Genomic DNA, 15,163 nt, shown 5'->3' on the forward strand with positions numbered 1-15,163 from the left:
CAGCATGGCTCAATCGGTCACTTCCATAATCAAACCACAGAGACCAATTGAGAGACCTTCTTTATTTATGTTCTTTACTGACTGGTTTTAAGTGTAAAGCCAGTTTGCGCTGACTGTTTTTAAATAATATTTATATTATAACCATACGACAAAACTGGGAGCCAAGCATCATATTGTTTAAAAAAACTCCTAATACTATTCATTCAGTAACTTGACTTGTTATTCTGAATTTTCTTCCATCGCATAAGGACGCTGCATCTTGCTATCCTTGAAAGAGGTGCTAGCATTTCCTTGCTTGCAGTTCTGCCTACTCCACATCATGTTCAATTAACATCAAGGATGAGGCAAAGACTGCAGCGAGGTATATGACAGAGACACAAGTTGGAGGTAAGATGACATTTTGTTATATCTAGACTGGTTCATTGACGCTCCAAGATACAACTCACCTTTCCAGCTAGGTAACCTTTCGTTGGTGTGAAGTTTTGGCTCATTGGAGTGAGAGCATTAACATAAGAGGGTAGAACTCACTCAAGTAACCAATACCAGATACAGCATGGGGTCAGATATCAAGTGAAGCTTTCGCTACACTGCCCCCATCAAACACTCCCAGGACAGATACAGCACAGGGTTAGATACAGAGTAAAGCTCCTTCTACACTGTCTCCCATCAAACACTCCCAGGACAGGTACAGCGCAAGATTAGATACAGAGTAAAGGTCCCTCTACTCCATCAAACACTCCCAGAATGGGTACAGCACGCGGCTAGATACAAAGTGGATCTCCCTCTGTACTGTCCCTATTAAATATGAGGGATGAGGATATGTTTCACTGAGCCTCCCGTTTAAACAATTGTGGAACATAAAGGGAGATTTTATTCCTCTCTGACATGCACAAGCACAAGGACTTGATTTGTTTGGTTTCTTTTTTCTTGTGTGATCCCCGAGACCCCTCCCACCCATCCCTCCCCTCCCACTAAACCTTCTCTCCCCCCAACCCCCTCCCTTAACAGCAGACAAGCCACTCGGCGAAAATGTAAGAAAGACAAGGGACAGACAGTGTTGGCATCCTGGATTGCGTTTTCTCCCCACCACACCCCCTGCCCTCTCCTCACTATCCCCCTCCCCCCCCCCCCGGTCATTTCGTACTGTTTCCAGATGCTCCAGGACTTCAGCTGTTCTGATGGTGTCAATGCAGAACTATAGTTTATTTTCTCCTGAATGCATATTTCTATCTGGAGTCCAGGAAGGATCTGCTAGATCGGACAGTTTTCCTTTCATTTTTGTGGCAATTTCAAATAAGTCTTATTGTACAAATAAGTCACTGTCCTTTGTCGATCTTGCTGATTTGTGATGTTGTTGACTAGTGTTGTTTTTGTTTCAATATATAATATACTCTATCTCATGCGAAGGATCGAACGGAGCTACAGACACCGGGTGCAGCCACACTTGGTGCTTTTTTCCACTTCCTCAGTGAAGGATGAGCCATCGCTGCACTCGAAGGTATATTTCCGTCGCTTCACCCTTAGGTCAATGCAGCAACCCCGACCTGGGCAAGATCCCTGGCACTCCACCCAGGAGACGCGTCGTGTGCTCTGGCAGATGGTGTAGCCTCTCTGCAGCTGGTAATAATCTCGCACAGGCACCCCTCGACACTCCGCTTCTGCAATAGGTCCGTGGGGAGGCGGGGAGGGGAAGGAAGAGGTCGCGGGATAGGGAGAGAGAAGAGAAAATCAGTCAGACTCCTCTGGAGGTTGTTCCACATTCGCACCTGGAGACCCCAATTTTCAGGGCACAAACCAGCTGTGCTCAGTGGGTACCCACGCCTTTCAATAAGTCCCACTCCAGAGTTTGAGCCCCAAAAAAATCACAGCTGACATTCCAGTGCAACCCTGGGGGAATACTGCATTGCTGGGGATGCTGTCTTTCAGATGAAACAAAAACCTAGCTGCCTACACAAGTGAATTCTGTGGCGCTATTTCAAAGAAGCTCTGAGGATTTCGCCTTGGTGTCCTGTCCAATATTTATCGGCCAATCATTTCTGTCGGGGGGGAGGGGGGGGGAGGTGGTGGAGTGGGGGGCAGGTCACTCAGCATCTGATTCCCAGGGGCAGCATGATTTTCCTGGTCTTTTATTTACAGTTTGTTACTTAAGTGTACCTGCTTTGTGTGATATATCTGTGAAGAAGAATTAATCAAACATTGAATAGAAAATCTTTATTTCCATATTCATGTTCGTTGAATTATAAAATCCCTACAGTGCCAAAAGTAAGTTATTCGGCTCATTGAGCCTGCACTGACAAGAATCCCACCCAGACCCAATCCCCATAACCCCCATTTTTCCCTGCTAATCTCCCTGACACTAAGGGGCAATTTAGCTTGACCAATCCAGCATGTCTTTGGGCTGTGGAAGGATATCAGAGCACCCAAAGGAAACCCACAGTCACACAGCATGAACAAACTCCACACAGACAGCTATGTGTGATTTGCAAAAATGCAATGAAACGAGTTGAAACTTTAAATTGTCTTTTTTCAAGAGCATTCTGAGTTTCTTTGGACGTTGTTTAATTAGCTTTGCAACCTGTTCCCTACAAAACGCTGAGGTCTCCATGTGTGTCTGAATCTCGCATGTTGAGCATCCCGACTTCACTCTCGATCTCTGGCTTCCCCAACCCCGTTTCCTCGCTTCTCCCTTCCTCTTCACTTTAAGACATTCCTGAGCTCTTTGAGCATTTGGTGGCGAGGTTTAATGGATTGGCCATGGAAAATGTGTGTGGTTATAGAGATAGTGCGGAGGAGAGGGCCTGGGGTAGATAGTCAGAGTCGGTGAAGACTCGGTGGGCTGAATGGCCTCTTCTGCACCGTATAAATTCTATGATTTGGTATTCTGCCCTGATATCCCCAAGTGATTCTGTGAAACATTGTTCCTGTGAAGCACCTTGGGATATTTCAGCATAAAGAAAGCTGAACATTTCTGCAAGCTGTTGTTGGGACACATCTGAGTGTACTTCAATGAAGTTGGGAGGATACTTGGGATATTTCTTGGTTTCACAGAAACGATCACAGCTCCTCTTGTTCCTTCTACTTTAATTTGCAGGTTGTGCACATGGAGGTCACTCAGGATATTGGGTTAAAGATTACATTCACAGCTTCTCTTAAAACTTATTTTCTCATTGAGGTTTCTGCTCTCCAACATCTGGCAAACACCTGGAATGAGAAGCTATTGTTCAAGTGTGAGTCGACTGTGAGTGTTGATGGGGTCTTCAATATTGAAAGGCTTGCCCTTAATCAGCCTCCGCGTTCCAGACATGTCCCGGGTGAGGGGTGACAAGGATCACCGAGTCTTGGAGCATGAGGCCTTATGTCTTGTTTTTGGTCCCTACTCTACACCACCGACACATCGTCTGTCTCTGCATCTCTCCTTACGTGTTTCGATCAAAGTTGCCTATGCCTTATACCAGGGACCGTGACTACTTGCGTACGGTTGTTCTCGCCAACATCGCTCCAGTTGCCAACTTCGGTCATTCATATTTCTGTGGATGTTTGTATCACCTGACTTCTGATAGCCAACCACGCTGCTTTCCAGCCATTGGTCACGTGACATGTCCATCTTCGCCAACACAACCAATTGGAAGATGACGCATTCCATATTCTTTGTTACGCGATTAGATCACTTTTTCTCATCTTAATATTGTAATTAGTCACAGTTTTATTTTAATTTGTTTATGGAATTTGGGCATTGCTGGTGAGACCGGCATTTATTACTGTCCCTAAATGCCCTTCTGAGGGTAGTGGTGAGCTCCCTTTTTGATCCCCTGCAGTCCCCATGGTGTAGATACACCCACGCTGCTGTTAGGAAATGAATCCAGGATTTGACCCAGCGACAGTGAAGGAATGACAATATATTTCCAAGTCAGGATGATGTGGAGGGGTTAAAGAAAGTGAAGAAAATATTCCCTGGGAATGTTTGATGGGAATAGTGTAGCGGGAGCTTTACTCTGTATCTAATCCCATACTGTACCTGTCCTGGCAGTGTTTAATGGGGATATGGTAGAGGGAGCTTTACTCTGTACCTAACCCCATGCTGTACCTGATCAAAGCAAAATACTGTGGATGCTGAAATGAAAACAGAAAATACTTGATTAATTCCGCAGGTTTGGTATCATCTGTGGAAAGTGAAACACAGTTAACATTTCGAGTTGATATGATCCAGCTACAGAACTCAATGTTAACTCTCTTTCTCCACAGATGCTGCCAGACCTGCTGAGTTTATCCAGCATTTCGTTTTTAATACCATTCTGTACCTGCTTTTCAAATGTTTGGGATAGGGTAGAGGAAGCTTTGCTTTACATCTACCTCTTGGTTCTGTTTGATCAGGGTTTTTGATGAACTATAAGAACTCCCTTTAAATAAAAAATTGGGCTAATAATTGATTTGCGACTTACTGAACCCTGTTATTGATGGATTACTGCAGCCAACACACAGCATAGGTTTACCAGTTTGAGCTGGAGAAAATTCAGGCCAAACAGGAACTCACAATGCAACTTAGTCTGTCAATAGTTTGTATTGATATAATTGCCTGTCCTTAGCATCCTATCCTTGACCTAGGAGGAGGAAAAAGCCATTCAGTCCCTCAAGTTATTGTGATCTATATCTCAACCCCATTTTACTGTCTTAGTTCCAAATGATTCAGACCCTTGCTCAACTAAAAATCCATCAGTCTTAGTCTACCTGATGCTCAATGATCACAGAATTTCAGATTCATGCTAGTCTTCCAGGGAGTGCTCCCTGACTTCACTCTCGAACAGCCTTTCTCTGCTTTTATGCTTGTGACTCTGGTCACTGTCAATCTTGGCTCCTTTACTCTGAAATGAGTCAGGGCATGATTTCTGCACAGTTTTGGTGCTGACTCAAAGTGTTAACCCAAACACTCGAGAATCAGAAAAAGTTTAAAATGAGCCAGTAGTTCAGTTCAGGCCTAAGCTAACTTTGCTGAGCTGGTCCACAGTGAAAGGTTCTTGTAAACTGTGATATAGAAGCGGTTACTGTAGTATTGGATTTTGACTAGTGTTAATTTCTTAAGGTAGAACTTCACCAGCAAATCCAGTCAGGACTCATTGTTCGTTGGAGCAAGGTGAGAGAAGGATCGATTTGTGGCAAGTGAGCGACTAACTTTTTTAAGTTTAAGTTTTTTTGCAGGGTTTTTGTTTTTGAAAAAGTAACTTTAAAAGTTAAGTGGAAGTGGGCCGCGGGATGAGCTGGGAAGGGTTTTTTTAGCGCGCGAAGTTTGAAAGGGAGGCCGCACTATGCAGCAGGCAGTGGAGTAAGCAGGGAGCAGAGTGAGAGCTGAAGAACATAAGAACATAAGAAATAGGAGCAGGAGTAGGCCATCTAGCCCTTCGAGCCTGCCCCGCCATTCAATAAGATCATGGCTGATCTGAAGTGGCTCAGTTCCACTTTCCCGCCTTCTCCCCATAACCCTTAATCCCCTTGCCTATCAAAAACCTATCTACCTGCGTCTTAAATATATTTAGCGAGGCAGCCTCCACCACTTCAATGGGCAGAGAATTCCAGAGATTCACCGCCCTTTGAGTGAAGAAGTTCCTCCTCAACTCCGTTCTGAGCAGGAAGAGCCTCTCCACCTCTATCCTATCCATCCCATTCATCATCTTATACGTCTCAATGAGATCTCCCCTCATTCTACATAAGAACTTAAGAACATAAGAAATAGGAGCAGGAGTGGGCCATCTAGCCCTTCGAGCCTGCCCCGCCATTCAATAAGATCATGGCTGATCTGTCGCTGCTCAGTTCCACTTTCCCGCCCTCTCCCCGTAACCCTTAATCCCCTCTCTTATCAAAAACCCATCAACCCGCGTCTTAAAAATATTTAGCGAGGCAGCCTCCACCACTTCAACGGGCAGAGAATTCCAGAGATTCACCACCCTTTGAGTGAAGAAGTTCCTCCTCAACTCCGTTCTAAACCGCTCCCCTTTTATCTTGAGGCTGTGCCCCCTAGTCCTACTGTCTTTTTTGAGCGGGAAGTCTCTCCACCTCTATCCTATCCATCCCATTCAACATCTTATACGTCTCAATGAGATCTCCCCTCATTCTTCTAAACTCTAACAAGTACAAGCCCAGTTTATTCAGCCTCTCCTCATAGCTCAACCCCCTCAACTCCGGTATCAGCCTAGTGAATCTCCTCTGCACTCCCTCCAAGGCCAAAATATCCTTGCGTAAGTGCGGCGACCAAAACTGCACACAGTACTCCAGCTGCGGCCTCACCAGTGCCCTGTACAGTTGCAGCAAGACCTCCCTACTTTTATATTCAATCCCCCTCGCTATGAAGACCAGCATCCCATTCGCCTTCCTGACCACCTGCTGCACCTGCAGGCTGGGTTTTTGCGACTCATGCACAAGGACCCCGAGGTCCCTCTGCACCGTAGCATGCTGCAGTTTTTCGCCATGCAAGTAGTAGTCCTTCCTACCATTATTCTTACCAAAGTGGACAACTTCACACTTGCCAACATTAAATTCCATTTGCCAGTTCCTGGCCCATTCGCCCAGCCTGTCTAGATCCCTCTGCAGACTTTCCACACCCTCCGCACAATTTGCCGTTCCACCAATCTTGGTGTCATCAGCAAATTTCGACACCATACACTCGGTTCCCTCCTCCAGATCATCTGTGTAAATGGTAAATAGCTGAGGCCCCAGCACCGATCCCTGGGGCACTCCACTAGTCACCAACCGCCAATCCGAATAGCACCCATTGACCCCCACTCTCTGCCTCCTACTTGACAGCCAATCCCCTATCCACGCTAACACCCTACCCCCAACTCCATGTCCCCTAACCTTCTGTAACAACCTCTTGTGCGGCACCTTATCAAACGCCTTCTGAAAATCAAGAAACACCACATCCACCAGTTCTCCTCTATCCACCGCCCTAGACACATCCTCATAGAATTCCAATAAATTCGTCAGACACGACTTCCCCTTAACGAAACCGTGCTGCGTCTGCTCTATCAAACAATTCTCCTCAAGATGCCTTGCTATTTTCTCCTTGATTACGGATTCAAGCATTTTACCTACAACAGACGTTAAACTAACCGGCCTATAATTCCCTGCCTTTTGCCTGCTATCCTTCTTAAACAACGGCGTAACATTAGCCGTTTTCCAATCTTCCGGCACTTCCCCGGAATCCAGCGAGGTTTGGAAAATAATCATCAAGGCATCCACTATCACCTCCGCCATTTCTTTCAGAACCCTTGGATGCATTCCATCCGGTCCTGGGGACTTGTCCGCAGTCAGTCCCTCCAGTCTGTCGAGCACTGCCTCTCTAGTAACAATAATGGCATTCAGGCCCTCCACTCCTACCATCTTTCCATCGCTAACAGCCGGCAAACTATTCACGTCCTCCTCCGTGAAGACCAAAGCAAAAAAGTTATTCAAGGCCTCAGCCATTTCCCCATCCCCCACCACTAAGTCCCCCCTCTCATCCTCTAAGGGTCCAACGTTCACCCTAGCCAGCCTCTTCCTTTTTATATATTTATAAAAACTCTTACTATCCTTTTTTATATTTAGCGCTAGCCCAGCTTCATAGTTTATCCTACCTTTCTTTATCAACTTCTTCGTCATTCTTTGTTGATATTTAAACCTCTCCCAATCCTCTTCTTGTCCACTACTCTTAGCTACTCTAAACGCATCCGCTTTTAATTTAATACTCTCCTTTACCTCCTTTGTTATCCACGGCTGATTATCTCTCCTCCTACGATCCTTTTTAACCATAGGAATAAATTTCTGCTGAGCACCAAGAAAGATCTCCTTAAAGATCCTCCACTGTTCCTCAGCAGACCTACCTTCCAATGTGCTCCTCCAATCAACATTCGCCAATTCCTGTCTCATCCTATCGTACTCCCCTCTGTTCAAACAAAGGACACAGGTCCGGGAACCCACTTTCTCCTCCTCCATCTGCATCAGAAACCCCACCATACAATGATCACTCTTCCCAAGAGGATCCTTCACCACAAGGTCCGTAATTCTACCTGCCTCATTACGTAACACCAGATCCAAGATAGCTCGCTCCCTCGTCGGCTCCAAAGGGTTTTGGCTCATCAGGCTTAGGTGGAAATGAGCGAGGCAAGGTAGAACTAATTCATAATTACTTTTCCTGTGTTCTTTAAAAAAGGGGAATTATGAATGTGAGGCCAGTCTGGTGTTCCCAGTGTCAGATGTGGGAGATCCTGGAGGCTCCTGGCCTCCCATGTGCTGGGTGCATTGAGCTGCAGTTCCTAAGGGACTGTGTTAGGGAACTGGAACTGCAACTTGAAGGCCTTCGTCTGGTCAGGGAAAATGAGGAGATGATAGACAGGAATTACAAGCAGGTTGTCACACCGGGTCCACAGGATGCAGACAAGTGGGTCACGCTCAGAAAGGGGAAAGCTCAGGTGATAGAGAGCACCCCGGTGGATGTGCCCCTTCACAATAAGTACTCCTGTTTGAGTACTGTTGGGGGGACAGCCCAACTGGTGGAAGCAGCAGTGGCCGTGCCTCTGGCACAGAGACTGGCCCAGTAGCTCAGATAGGTCAGGAAAGGAGGAAGACAGTATTAATCGGGGACTCTACAGTGAGGGGGTCGGACAGGCGATTTTGCGGAGGCAGATGGGAATCTCGGATGGTGGTTTGCCTTTCTGGTGCCAGGATCCAGGATATTTCTGGTCACGTCCCAGAAATCCTGAAGTGGGAGGGAGAGGAGCCAGAGGTCGTGGTACATACTGGTACCACTGACATAGATAGGAAAAGGGAAGGGGTCATGAAAAGAGAACATAGGGAGTTGGGTAGAGTTGAAAAGGAGGAATGCAAAGGTAGTAATCTTGGGAATGCTGCCTGTGCCACGAGAAAGTGAGAGTAAGAATGGAATGAGGTCGAGGATGAATGTGTAGCTGAGGGATTGGAGCAGGGGGCAGGGATTCAGGTTCCTGGATCATTGGGACCTCTCTAGGGGCAGGTGTGACCTGTACAAAAAGGACAGGTGACACTTGAATCCCAGGGGGACCCCTATCCTGACAGGAAGGCTGGCTAAGGCTACTGGGGAAACTTTAAACTAGAATGGTTGGGGGGAGGGAATCGATATGAAGTGACTGGGAGCGAGGAGGTTAGCTTGCAAATAGAGAGGGATTGGCGACAGTGTAGGAGGGAGGATAGATAGGTGACGGAGAAAGGGAGTGCTCAGGCCGAAGGCTTGAGATGTGTCTATTCTAACGCTAGGAGCGTGGTGAGCAAAGTGAATGAGCTTAGAGCGTGGATCGCTGCTTGGAAATGTGATGTGGTGGCCATTACAGAGATTTGGATGTCTCCCGGACAAGACTGGATACTTCAAGTGCCGGGTTTCAGATGTTTCAGGAGGGACAGGGAAGGAGGCAAAAGAGGTGTGGCACTGTTGATCAGGGATAATGTTGTGGCTGTAGACAAGGTGGACGCCGTGGAGAGATTGTCTCTGTGGGTGGAAGTTTGGAACAGGAAGGGGTCAAAGACTACTGGGTGTTTTCTATAGGCTGCCCAATAGTAACAGGGTTGTTGAGGATGAGATAGGGAAACAGATCCTGGAGAGTGCAATAATAACAGAGTTATTGTGATGGGAGATTTTAATTTCCCAAATATCGATTGGAATATCCCTAGGGTAAGGGGTTTGGATGGGGAGGAGTTTGTTAGGTGTGTTCAGGAGGGTTTCCTGACACAGTATGTGGATAAGCCTACAAGAGGAGAGGCTGTACGCGATCTGGTATTGGGTGATAAAAGCGGAGGAATTTAGAGTAGCTAAGAGTAGTGGGCGAGAAGAGGATTGGGAGAGGTTTAAATGTCAACAAAGATTGACAAAGAAGTTGATAAGGAAGGGTAGGAGAAACTATGAAGTTGGGCTAGCGCTTAATATAAAAAAGGATAGCAAGAGTTTTTATAAATATATAAAAAGGAAGAGGCTGGCTAGGGTGAATGTTGGTCCTTTAGAGGATGAGAAAGGGAACCTAGTGGGATGGGGATATGGCTAAGGTATAAGAACATAAGAACATAAGAACATAAGAACATAAGAAATAGGAGCAGGAGTAGGCCATCTAGCCCTTCGAGCCTGCCCCGCCATTCAATAAGATCATGGCTGATCTGTCGTGGCTCAGTTCCACTTTCCTGCCCTCTCCCCATAACCCTTAATCCCCTCTCTTATCAAGAACCCATCAAGGTATTGAATAACTTTTTTGTTTCTGTCTTCACGGAGGAGGACATGAATAATTTGCCGGGTGTTAGTGATGGAAAGGTGGTAGGACTGGAGGGTCTTAATGACATTACTGTTACTAGAAAGGCGGTGCTCGACAGACTGGAGGGGCTGATTGTGGACAAGTCCCCAGGACCGGATGGAATGCATCCGAGGGTTCTGAAAGAAATGGCAGAGGTGATAGTGGATGCCTTGGTGGTTATTTTCCAAACATCGCTGGATTCCGGGGAAGTGCCGGATGATTGGAAAACGGCTAATGTTACGCCGTTGTTTAAGAAGGGTGCCAGGCAAAAGGCGGGGAATTATAGGCCGGTTAGTTTAACGTCTGTGGTAGGTAAAATGTTAGAATCTGTCATTAAGGAGGAAATTGCGAGGCATCTTGAAGGGAATTGCTTGATAGAGCAGACGCAGCATGGTTTCCTTAAAGGGAAGTCGTGTCTGACAAATTTACTGGAGTTCTATGAGGAGGTGTCTAGGGCGGTGGATAGAGGAGAGCCGGTGGATGTGGTCTTTCTAGATTTTCAGAAGGCGTTTGACAAAGTACCTCACAAGAGGTTATTGCAGAAGGTCGAGGGACATGGAGTTGGGGGTAGGGTGTTAGCGTGGATAGAGGATTGGTTGTCAAATAGGAGGCAGAGAGTGGGGGTCAACGGGTGCTATTCGGATTGGCGGATGGTGACTAGTGGAGTGCCCCAGGGGTCGGTGCTGGGGCCACAGCTTTTTACCATTTATATAGATGATCTGGAGGAGGGAACCGAGTGTAGAGTGTCGAAATTTGCTGATGACACCAAGATTGGGGGAACGGCAAATTGTGCGGAGGGTGTGGAGAGTCTGCAGAAGGATCTAGATAGGCTGGGCGAATGGGCCAGGAAATGGCAAATGGAATTTAATGTTGGCAAGTGTGAGGTGGTCCACTTTGGTAGGAAGGACTATTACTTACGTGGCGAAAAACTGCAGCAGGCGATGGTGCAGAGGGACCTCGGGGTCCTTGTGCATGAGTCGCAAAAACCCAGCTTGCAGGTGCAACAGGTGGTCAGGAAGGCGAATGGGATGCTGGTCTTCATAGCGAAGGGGATTGAATATAAAAGTAGGGAGGTCTTGCTGCAGCTGTATAGGGCATTGGTGAGGCCACAACTGGAGTACTGTGTGCATTTTTAGGCGCCGCACCTGCGCAAAGATATTTTGGCCTTGGAGGGAGTGCAAAGGAGGTTTACTAGGCTGATACCGGAGTTGAGGGGGTTGAGCTATGAGGAGAGGCTGAATAAACTGGGCTTGTACTCGTTAGAGTTTAGAAGAATGAGAGGAGATCTCATTGAGACGTATAAGATGATGAATGGGATGGATAGGATAGAGGTGGAAAGACTCTTCCCGCTCAAAAAAGACAGTAGGACTAGGGGGCACAGCCTCAAGATAAAGGGGGGGCGGTTTAGAACGGAGTTGAGGAGGAACTTCTTCACTCAAAGGGTGGTGAATCTCTGGAATTCTCTGCCCGTTGAAGTGGTGGAGGCTGCCTCGCTAAATATTTTTAAGACGCGGTTTGATGGGTTTTTGATAGGAGAGGGGATTAAGGGTTATGGGGAGAGGGCGGGAAAGTGGAACTGAGCAACGACAGATCAGCCATGATCTTATTGAATGGCGGGGCAGGCTCGAAGGGCTGGATGGCCTACTCCTGCTCCTATTTCTTATGTTCTTATGTAATAACCTGGACAGGTGTCAGATCTCTCAGTGGGAGAGCATTTTGGGGATAGTGATCATAACTCTATCTCCTTTACACTAGCATTGGAGAGGGATAGGATCAGGCGAGCAAGGAAAGTGTTTATCTGGAGTAAGGGGAAATATGAAGCCATCAGGCAGGAAATTAGAGATGTAAATTGGAAGGAGGTGTTCTCAGGGAAATGTACTGAAGTAAGGTGGCAGATTTTCAAGGAATGTTTGTCTGGAGCTCTGCACGACAATGTTCTGATGAGACAGGGAGATTTTGGTAGGTTACAGGAACCATGGTGCACGAAAACTGTAACGAATCTAGTAAAAAAGAAAAGAAAAGCAGACAAAAGGTTCAGGGATCTAGGTAATGTTCGGGATCTAGAGGAGTATACGGCTTGTAGGAAGGAACTTAAGAAAGAAATTAGGAGAGCCAGAAGGGGTCATGAGAAGGCCTTGGCAGGTAAGATTAAGGAAAACCCTAAGGCATTCTACAAATATGTGAAGAGTAAAAGGATCAGATGTGAAGGAGTAGAACCTATAAAATGTGACAGTGGGAAAGTTTGTATAGAACCAGTAGAAATAGCAGAGGTGCTCAATGAATACTTTACTTCAGTATTCACGGTGGAAAAAGAACTTGGTGGTTGTAGTGCAGGCTTGCGGCAGCCTGAAAAGCTTGCGTGTGTGGACATTAAGAAAGAGGATGTGTTGGAGCTTTTGAATAGCATCAAGATAGATAAGTCACTGGGACTGGATGGGATGTACCCCAGGTTACTGTGGGAGGCGAGGGAAGAGATTGCAGAGCCTCTGGCGATGATCTTTGCATCATCAATGGAGACGGAGAGGTTCCGGAGGATTGTGAATGTGGTTCCTATGTTCAAGAAAGGGAATAGAGGTAGCCCAGGAAATTATTGACCAATGAGTCTAACCTCAGTGATTGGTAAGTAGATGGAAAAGACCCTGAGAGACAGGATTTATGAACATTTAGAGAAGTATAGTATGATCAAAAGTAGTCAACAAGGCTTTGTTAAAGGCAGGTCATGACTTATGAGCCTGGTTTTTAGAAAATGTAACTAAACACATTGACGAAGGAAGAGCGTTTGACAAAGTCCCTCATGGCAGTTTGGTGCAAAAGGTTAAATCTCATGGGATAAAAGATGAGGTGGCTAGATGGGTGGAGAACTGGCTTGGCCACAGAAGACAGATGGTAGCAGTGGAAGGGTCTTTTTCCGGTTGGAGGTCTGTGACTAGTGGTATTCCACAGGGCTCTGTACTGGGACCTCTGCTATTTGTGATATATATAAATGATTTGGAAAAAGGTGTAACTGGTGTGATCAGTAAGTTTGCCGATGACACAAAGATGGCTGGACTTGTGGATGGCGATGAACATTGTCAGAGAATACAGCAGGATATAGATAGGCTGGAAAATTGGGTGGAGAAATGGCAGATGGAATTTAATCCAGATAAATGCAAAGTAATGCATTTTGGTAGAACTAATGTAGGGGGAGCTATACAATAAATGGCAGAACCATCAAGAGTATTGACACACAGAGGGACCTGGGTGTGCAAGTCCACCGATCCTTGAAGGTGGCATCACAGGTGGAGAAGGTTGTGAAGAAGGCATATGGCATGCTTGCCTTTATAGGACAGGGCACAGAGTATAAAAATTGGCGTCTGATGTTACAGCTGTATAGAACATTGGTTAGGCCACATTTGGAGTACTACGTCCAGTTCTAGTTGCCACACTACCAGAAGGACGTGGAGGCTTTGGAGAGAGTACAAAAAAGGTTTACCAGGATGTTGCCTGGTATGGAGGGTCTTAGCTATGAAGAGAGATTGGGTAAACTGGGGTTGTTCTCCCTGGAAAGACGGAGAATGAGGGGAGACCTAATAGAGGTGTATAGAATTATGAAGAGCATAGATAGGGTGAACAATGGGAAGCTTTTTCCCAGGTTGGAGGTGACGATCACGAGGGGTCACAGGTTCAAGGTGAAGGGAACTAGGTTTAACTCAGATATCAGAGGGACGTATTTTACACAGAGGGTGGTGGGGGCCTGGAATACACTGCCAAGCAGGATGGTGAAGGCGGACACGCTGGGATCGTTTAAGACTTATCTGGGTAGCCACATGAACAGACTGGGAATGGAGGGATACAAACGAATGATCTAGTTGGACCAATGAGTGGTGCAGGCTTGGACGGCTGAAGGGCCTGTTTCCTGTGCTGTATTGTTCTTTGTTTGTTGGATGTGATTTATGTGAACTTCAGCAAGGTGATCGATAAGGTCCCCCATGCAAGGCTTTTTGAGAAAGTGAGGGGGCATGGGATCCAAGGGGACGTTGCTTTGTGGATCCAGAGTGACTTGCCTGCAGAAGGCAGAGAGTGGTTGTAAATGGGTCTTTTCCTGCATGAAGGTCGGTCACCAGTGGAGTGCCCCAGGGATCTGTTCTCGGACCCTTGCTGTTTGAGATTTTTATAAATGACCTGGATGAGGAAGTGGAGGGATGGGTTGGTAAGTTTGCAGATGACACGAAGCTCGGAGGTGTTGTGGATAGTTTGGAGGGACATCAGAAGTTGCAGCGTGACATAGATAGGATGCAAGACTGGGCGGAGAAGTGGCAGATGGACTTCAACCCGGATAAATGTGTGGTGGTACGTTTTGGCAGGTCAAATGGGATGAAGGAATATAATATTAAGGGTAAGACTCTTAGCAGTGTGGAAGATCAGAAGGATCTTGGGGTGCACAAGAACATAAGAAATAGGAGCAGGAGTAGGCCATCTAGCTGTTAGAGCCTGCCCCGCCATTCAACAAGATCATGGCTGATCTGGTGGATCAGTTCCACTTTCCCGCTTTCTCCCCATAATCCTTAATTCCCTTGTCTATCAGAAACCTATCTACCCGTGACTTAAATATATTCAGCGAGGTAGCCTCCACCGCTTCAATGGGCAGAGAATTCCAGAGACTCACCACCCTTTGACTGAAGAAGTTCCTCCTCAACTCCGATCTAAACTGTCTCCCCCTTATTTTGAGGCTGTGCCCTCTAGTTCTGCTATCCTTTCTAAGCGGGAAGAATCTCTCTACCTCTACCCTATCTAGACCCTTCATTATCTTATATGTCTGTATAAGATCCCCCCCTCAGCCTTCTAAACTGTAACAAGTACAGACCCACTCTATCCAATCTCTCTTCAGAGGCTAATCCCGTCATCTCCGG

At 46.5% G+C, this 15,163-nt stretch overlaps 1 protein-coding gene across 1 annotated transcript in view; it reads right to left on the reverse strand.

Annotated features, from left to right (window-relative positions):
* Nucleotides 1–1,135: 1,135 nt before the first annotated feature.
* The window catches only part of LOC145354520 (slit homolog 1 protein-like), a 322,720-nt gene continuing 308,692 nt past the window's right edge, over nt 1,136–15,163 (reverse strand). The window contains exon 37 of the mRNA XM_080205955.1: nt 1,136–1,658. Coding sequence (XP_080062081.1) covers nt 1,420–1,658 — 239 coding nt within the window. The 3' untranslated portion in view covers nt 1,136–1,419. The remainder of the gene's footprint in view (nt 1,659–15,163) is intronic.

Source organism: Carcharhinus amblyrhynchos, chromosome 17 (genome assembly GCF_965287045.1).
Source record: "Carcharhinus amblyrhynchos chromosome 17, sCarAmb.v2.hapA, whole genome shotgun sequence".
NCBI lineage: Eukaryota > Metazoa > Chordata > Chondrichthyes > Carcharhiniformes > Carcharhinidae > Carcharhinus > Carcharhinus amblyrhynchos.